Below are 8,375 nucleotides of genomic sequence, written 5' to 3'. Positions count from 1 at the left end.
ATGGAGGCCATCTGGCTATACCAGTTCCGGCTCATTGTCATCGGGGATTCCACGGTGGGCAAATCCTGTCTGATCCGCCGCTTCACCGAGGGCCGCTTTGCCCAGGTTTCGGACCCCACCGTGGGGGTGGATTTTTTCTCCCGTCTGGTGGAGATCGAGCCAGGAAAACGCATCAAGCTCCAGATCTGGGATACCGCGGGTCAAGAGAGGTTCAGGTGGGAGCGCAGCCGGGGCCGCGAGCAGTGGGAGGGTCTTCGGGGCTTGCACAACCCCTGGGAAAAGAGGACTTCCTGGTCCTGGTCGCGGCCCCTTAGGGACGATCCCGAGCATCTGGGGATTTCTGCTCAAGCCCACCTTCAGCTACCTGGGAGTTCAGTGCGGGGAAAGAAGCGCCTTGGCCGGGAAGGCCGGGCAATGATACGTATTGCTTCCACCACAATTCCACCGATGTGCCCCTTGCTGGCTAACAAACTAGCTGGAACTGATCACTGAAATTTATCAATCTCAGTCCTTATACTACATACTTTCAAACATGTTCCCAGGTCCACCTAACATAACTGACAGATATAGATAGGTGGTATATAGCGACAGCTACATATAGACCTAGACATAGATATAGATTTATAGAGAAACACACACATAATTACATGAAATAGATACTGATCATTGATTCCTGCTTGCCACCAGCACACATTCAGTGATTATCCACTGCATGCCAGGCGCTGGGCTTGTTTCTGGGGAAACAGCCCAAGGAAACACACAAGAGGATGCCTTGTAAACAAAACAGACACAGGCCCTTCCCTCTTAGAACTTCCGTGCTGGCATAGTGGGAGGAAACACATAATTAGCAATGATACAAGAGTGTCCTGTTCATATTTGTATGCTCACTGCCTACTATAATGCTTCACATATAATGAGTAATCAATGAACAGGTGTAATTTTCTGTCACAACCCTTTGTTTTCCCTTTGGAATATGTATCATGTGTAATTATATGTGTGAACACAGAGAAGGCTACCTGGAGAAGATGAGGCCGTGATGAGTAGGAGTAGCCCAGCAGAGACAGGAAAAGCCCCGGGGGGAGAAAACAGTGTGCACAGAAAACTTGGAGAGAACAATTTGAGCTAAAGTCACATAAAGCAGCAGGAACTGGACCAACAAAGGACTAAATAGCGTTTATGCATTTTCAAATATGTTTATGATTATTTGTTTATTTATTGAACACTAATTCCACACAGAAAATACTGGTTAGGTAGTTGAAGAAGAGGAGATGCAAGAGTTCACTACAAACTTGAGTTGTCCCCACCCCCAACCCCGCAATTCCACAAACTATAAGTGAAGAAAGGTGTCTTTTATATATTTATTGCAATCTCTGTATGAACAGCCTTTTCATATCCACTGCCTATTATTTATTGGGTGATCTTCATTTGTAAGAGTCCTTTATAGATTATTAATCCTCCTCTGTCATGTACATTGTGAAACATCTTCCTAGCTTGTCATTTGTCTTTTAACTTTAAGAACATTTTTTGATGTATGGAAGGTTTTAATTTTTATGTAGCCTCATGTTGTGTTTGGAAAGGGCTTTGTTACAGCTTCCTCATTGATTTCCTGAACGAAGTTGTTCACAAATGAAAACCTTTGTTCATGTTGAATTTTCTGATTACACCTACCATTCTCCTTTAAACATAAGGGAATCAGAAATGCTTTCCATCTCCAAGGCTTATTTGCTTGGTTGAACTCGTTCGTAGCATTTGTCCTTATCATCATCTAGCTTGGACTTTAATTCCCTGGATGATGTCTGTTCTCTTATCACTGGGCCATTTGTACTAAGCCTTAAGCTACTGAGTCACTCATTGTTTATCTTTTTTTTTTTTTATCCAAGGAAACAGAAAACCTAAAACTAGACGTAGATCAAAAAGCACAGTACTTTCAAGCAAGCAACTGTCGAGACAAAAATAGTTTGACACCCTCTAATAAGCTCTAATATGCTCTAAGCAAAGTACCATAACGTATGCAAGTCAACAAGTTAAAATATAGGCACCTCCTCCTGTTTAAGAAGCACAGCACATGTATAATAGGTTTTAGAGATATTGTAATTATATCGCTTTAAATAAATTGTCACTTTAAGGGGAAGTTTTGGCTCTTTAAGCAGTTTTTCACACTGGTAGCTCCTGAGTCAGCCTCTCTGAAATGTGTCAGGACCTTTGCAGACCATTCTTCTTTTTCCCATTCCCACATAGCCTAAGAGATAAAAAACAAAATGCATTTCTCCTCAGAGATGCACATAGCAGTAAGAAGTGGGAAAAATGGGGCCTATTGTAATATACCTCTATATACTTATAAACATGTACTGTTGACTCTCATAAATTCATGTTTAATCTTTTCAAATCCTGTTTCAACTACGACAGTTTGTAATGAGCTCTCCAGGTCAGAGAACACTTTAGCATTCGTTATTTCATTTTGCTACATAATAACCTGTGGCTTAGGTATCCCATTTTGCCACGGTGGGAGAGTGGGCTGTGGTTCTACCTGAACTGAGGGGAAATGCCTGTAAGGCCATGAGCATTCATTTCTAGAAGATGCCATCTCAAAGTTTTGGCCAATTGAAAATTCATGTAGTATTATTACACAATGACATCTGCATTCCATTGTTTAAGAAAAGAGAAAATCATTCTTACTAAAGGACTGTGTCCGTAACGAGACACGCTAGAATACACCATCTGAGTTCATTGAAGGACAGGAGTTTGGGCACGGCCTTTATTCTTTACTTCTTTCTTGTGTTTTAGATCCATCACTCGCGCCTACTACAGGAACTCAGTAGGTGGCCTTCTCTTATTTGACATTACCAACCGCAGGTCCTTCCAGAATGTCCATGAGTGGTTAGAAGAGACCAAAGTACACGTTCAGCCCTACCAAATTGTATTTGTTCTGGTGGGTCACAAGTGTGACCTGGATACACAGAGGCAAGTGACTCGCCACGAGGCAGAGAAACTGGCTGCTGCGTACGGCATGAAGTACATTGAAACGTCAGCCCGAGATGCCATTAACGTGGAGAAAGCCTTCACAGACCTGACAAGAGACATCTATGAGCTGGTTAAAAGGGGGGATATTACCATCCAGGAGGGATGGGAAGGGGTGAAGAGTGGATTTGTGCCAAATGTGGTTCACTCTTCAGAAGAGGTTGTCAAGTCAGAGAGGAGATGTTTGTGCTAGTCAGCCCTTTTATTTCCAAAACGGCTCTCCCACCTGAACTTAAAAGTAATGAAAATGAAGAGAATCCTTGCGTGACTGAAGAGAACTCAGCCTCCATTTTACATACAAGGGAGCCTCCTTCTCCAGGGGTCTTGGACAGGCCGTGGAGTAGATGTGGGAGCCTGGGTGCTGGGAGTGCGGGACTCATTTCGGCGACTGTTTGTGGCCTGTTGTGAGTGGACCACATGTCAAGGGGCTGAGGTTTGGGGAGCTGGGCCCAGAAAAATACAACCACAGACAGGACAGCTATTTCTTGGTATTTCAGCTCATTCATAGGTCACAAACATAAATCTGTAAAGGGGAAAAAAGGATCACATTGGAAACAATAAGCCAAACTAAAAAAGACTACGAGATCAACTTAATCAGTGAGAATATCCTACACCAAGCGTGTGTGCTGGGTTGGGTGCGAGGGTACAATTAGCTTCCAAACAGCTTGTCTGTAAAATGAGGGGCACGGACCAGCTATTTACTAAGACCGTTTCGAGGCCTGTTGTTCTAGTAAAAATGCCGTGTGTGTGAAGAGGGAAGCCATTATATGTATTGCTTTTACCACATTCCAGAAAATGTACACCCTTACGATGGAATAACCAATTGTGTGAAAGAAATTGTGCCGTGCAAATTACCATATAAGTAGAAGAAAGGAACCCTGTAACCCATGCCATGCCCTCTTCCCTCAGCCCCCCAGCCCAGATCATGCCCGGGGTTTCTCTGCAGGGGCAGCTGCTGCCTCAAAAGTGCACAACCTGCCTGTCCCTTCAGGTTCCTGGCGACAACAGTACAGGGACTGCCTCTGCAAAGAGCCCCGAGGCAGACATTTGCTCAGCAAGAGGCACCACCGGCACCCTCACAAACACTTCACCGTCACTTGAATTCACAGCAGGCCTCTGAGATTTTCTTCCCCATTTTACAAAAGAGTAAAACTAAGAAGCAGGAGCCTCTCTCTGCCAGGGTGAAGGTCTCCTGACTCCTAGTTCTTGTTCCTGCTGTCGGGTGAATGAACCGTTATTAATTTGTTTACTTTGGAAGAGCTATGACTGTAAATAAATGTTCTCGACATGTTAGGGTGTTTCCTTATTGCTTACGACTCAGCTGTCATCCTGAGGGAACCTGGCGATGAAACGAAGGTAAAGCCATTTCAGGTATTACTGACAAGTAGGCTTTAAATGAGTGAGTAATTGCACAACTAAAAACACATTAAAACTGTGTGCGCTACAAGCGTTCTTATCACTGAAACACAGTGGACATGTTAGCGAAAAGAACCAAATGCAGCAATGGGGAGTGGGATGGGGGGTAAACACTCAGCTCACAATGACCTTGGCTACCTGTTTGCCACATACTACACGGGGTTCTTGTCTACCCTAGAGAGTCAGCTCCTAATTCTCAGGTGAGCAGACGTCTAACTGCATCAGAAAACTGAAATGGTTGGCTTAAGGTTCCATTACCTTCTTGAAGAGAGGTCATGCTTTAAATTATTTTTCAGATTGTAGCCAGCTGAGCTAGGCAAAAGCCATACTTTTCACAGTAAGAAAACAATTCTGAGTAGTCAGGTTTCTCATATCCATTCTGACAGGAAAGCCTGACAATGGTAAATTGCTTTGAGATATAATACTGAACTTCGGTGTGAATGTGACTGAATCTGAAAGTTCGGGAATTTGCTTCAGCCACAAAGAAGAAGCCAAATAACGAGAATTATGGAGACAAACCACCTTGGACCAACCTGCAGCATCGACTACAAGTGAAGCTCTCATCCTGTCTACATTCATTTCACATGACCTGGCCTGGGCGGAGTGATTAAGTGGCCAGCTTTGTGGTTTTAGAAGGCAAATAAAAGATGGTGAACAGGATTAACACAAAATTTCATCAACTACTATGTTTAATTGTATCAAGAAGATTCTGAAAGCAAGATTATCCAGTAGATAAATGAGTTTTTTCAGTGGCTTCTGTCAGTTCAAAAAAAAAGATAGAAACAAAACTTCTTTATGGTTTTCTTGTCTAAGACACTATATGTATACTTTTTCCATTCCTTGCATTTTTTAAAGGCAGGTTTAAAAATACTCAGCATAGGATCCAGCAAAGGTGGCTGAGCTTAATTGCTTAAACGAGTTCTAGAAACTTTAAAAATCATTTTAGTAGAATTCAGTGCTGTTGTCACTGCAATAGTGGGTTTTAGAAACTGAGTGTGAAAAAATCAGGTGTTAATACAATACTAAGGATAAAGCTTTAGAAGCTATTTTACTACATAGGTAAAGAAAAGATCAACTAACTTGTAACAAAGACCACAACTGCATGTTGGATTGGATTGTCTCATATTCCAGAATAAAATGTACTGTATACTTTTCCTCACTTTGTTGTGCATTGTAATGAAATGTGGAAAAATGTTTTCTTTAGCTGTATGTGAATGAGAATTTGCTTGTATTTAGTAAAATGGTTGATTATGTGACTGTGAGATTCCAAGTGTGTGTTGTAGCTGTTTCCAGAGTCTGTCACCACAGTAGTAACCATTGTAGGTTATCCGTTATGTATGACATATACTATGCAAAAGAGTCTTCACTGGTATCTCAAAGCCAGAACAAGAATATGAGTTTTGAAAGTTATGTAATCATCATGTTGAAAGTCACAGAGACCTCACTACAGCCTGAGAATCCCATGACACCAGCTAGCTGTTTACAACTATTGTCATCCCTGGAAAGTCTTCTTTTCCACAGGCTAAATTGTCTCAGCTGTTTTGAGTCCTACTCTATGATATTCGTTTTGTGCCAGGATCACTTGGAGTGTGGGGCCCAGATTGGAACACAAAAGTTCAGAACACTGCCTGCGGTTGATAGTGCATATTTAGGGGAGGGGAAAAAAGGGAAAGATGTTTGATTCTGAGTCTGGGCATAGGAAGGCTGAATTATGCACAGCTTTATCATTTTTATAGTCATGAGTGAAGGAAGGAGGAGGGAAGGTAGAAAGGAAAAACCAACAATGCAACAGCATTTCATATAGTTAACATCCCATTCTCCTTAAAACACTCCTTATAATGCCAGGGTCTGATCATCTTTTCTTTGGTTAATTCCTTTGGTGACCTTATTCTGTCCCATGTCTGTAAATACCACGTTATAAGCCAATGAGTCCTGAATGTAGATCTCCAGCTTGTCTCTTTCCCATGGACTCCAGACCTTTATAAATAGCTGCCGACCCAGCACATCCACTTGAATGTCTATCAGGCATCAGAAATGTAACATGTCCCAGACCAAGCTCCTAATCTTCCTCCCCAAATGTATTCTTCCCATAGCCTTTCCTTCCTCAGTAAATGGCAACTTTGTCTTTCTGTGTACTTTTGCCAAAAACCTTGGAGTCATCCTTGACTCCTCTCTTTCATAGTCCACATGGGATCTATCTGGCTAGGCTGGCTCTACCTTAAAAGTAACCAGAATCAGACTCAGGTGAAGGTGTTGAAACGTTCTTCAAATGCACCAAGCACATTTACACCTCAGGGCCTTTGTACTTGCTCTTTACTGTATCTGGAATTCTCTTTCCTGAGATGACTGCCTGGATTTCTCCCTCACCCCCATCAAGTTCTGAAACCAACAGCCTCCAAAATCTGCAAGCAGCTTCCTGATTCTCGAGAAGATGTAGCTCCAGAAGTTGTCCCTGACAGCTCAACGTAGCATGTAACTCCTTAGTCTTCCCTGGAGAACAACAGAGTTTCGGTATACAATAAAGGGCAGAGAAACTTGGGAGGAGAGAATGGAAAACCTGGAGAGTGTAGCTTCACAGGAAGGAGTGGACAGTGGTATCACAATGCAGCAGTGGATTCAGAAAGCTAATGACTAAAATATGTCCATAAGATTCAAGGGAGCCGGAAGTCACGAGCGACCTTTGTCAGCACAGCGTTGGTGGAATGATTTCTGCCTATACCATGGCCCTTAGGGCGTTGTTCTCAGTTCTGTTGGAAGTCCAACTCTTTCCTTTTCTTTTTTTTTTTTTTTTTCCAGTTCTTTTCCTTGCTCTCCATGTTCTCCTCTCCCTAGACAATCTTACCTTTGCTCGTGACTTCAGTTATTGTTTTGGCATTGAGGACTCCCCGATGGAGGACTCCAGCCCATTCTTTTGAGCGTTATACCAATACAGCCAACTCGCCCACTGAACACATGCACAAATTCCTCATACTCAACATATCCAGTATGAAACCAGCATCTATCAGAATGTGTTCCTTCCACCCCAATCTTTCTCATCTCTATAAACGACACCACCATCCAACCCTTTGTTCAACACAGAAACCTAGCAGTTATCCTTAATCCCTCACTTCTCCCCACCTCCTGTATCAAATCTTTCTCCACTGAAGCGCCATTGCTATCACCTATGTCCAGGCTGCTGCCAACTCTTTCCTGAACTACTCTGGTATCTTCCTAAGTGGCCACCTTACTTTCTGTTCCTATTCCCAAAATACATTCTCAACATAACAGCCAGAATGAATGGTCTTTTCAAAACAGAAAACAGATCAAGTCATTCTTCTGCTTACTACCCACCAATGGTTTCTCATCACATTTAGAACAAAATCCAAATAAACCTTACCTTTCTTAACATGACAAGGCCTTGCAAGATCGGGCCTCTCTGCCTACTTCTCCAGTTGTAAGTTCCACAAATGTCAGAATCTTATTCGTCTTGTTCATCATTGTTTCTGCAACCTGTGACATACACCTGTTTTTCAATGACCAATAAATATTTGAATGAATGGTTGTTTTATTCCCCTACTCTAATCCAATGACCTTCACTATTACTTCACTTCAGTAAAATACACACATGGCCCTATCCTAAAGTATGGCCAAATTTTTTCTTTTATTTTGAGAGACAAAAAGAGCACAAGAGCGAGCATGAGTGGGGGAGGGGCCGAGAGAGGGAGAGAGAGAATCCCAAGCAGGCTCCAGGCTGTCAGCACAGAGCAGGACACAGGGCTCGATCTCACGACTGAGATCATGACCTGAGCCGAAATCAAGAGTCAGACGTTTAACCGACTGAGCCACCCAAGCATCCTAGGATGAAATTTTATATAGCCTCTGAAACCTGATTACAGGTTCTGTTTGTCTACTCTATCCCATGAACCCTATTTTAAACTTCTCCAGGACCTTCAGGCAATCAA

General features: G+C 42.7%; 1 protein-coding gene across 1 annotated transcript; it reads left to right on the top strand.

Moving 5' to 3' along the window:
- RAB39B (RAB39B, member RAS oncogene family) lies at nucleotides 1–4,666 on the top strand. The gene is made up of 2 exons (XM_047847593.1): nucleotides 1–215; nucleotides 2,785–4,666. The coding sequence occupies exons 1-2, from the start codon at nucleotides 1–3 to the stop codon at nucleotides 3,209–3,211; spliced, it is 642 nt and encodes a 213-aa protein (XP_047703549.1). The 3' UTR covers nucleotides 3,212–4,666.
- Nucleotides 4,667–8,375: the final 3,709 nt, after the last annotated feature.

Source organism: Prionailurus viverrinus, unplaced genomic scaffold (genome assembly GCF_022837055.1).
Source record: "Prionailurus viverrinus isolate Anna unplaced genomic scaffold, UM_Priviv_1.0 scaffold_49, whole genome shotgun sequence".
NCBI classification, from domain to species: Eukaryota; Metazoa; Chordata; class Mammalia; order Carnivora; family Felidae; genus Prionailurus; species Prionailurus viverrinus.
Note: the sequence above shows the minus strand (reverse complement) of the source record. Positions and strands in the feature narration are given on the sequence as shown.

Bases quoted from the DNA above. Each gene is read 5' to 3' on its own strand.
- RAB39B (XM_047847593.1), top strand. From the start codon at position 1: ATGGAGGCCATCTGGCTATACCAGTTCCGGCTCATTGTCATCGGGGAT. The intron at 216-2,784 runs GTGGGAGCGCAG...CTTGTGTTTTAG, and splicing joins GCGGGTCAAGAGAGGTTCAG to ATCCATCACTCGCGCCTACT.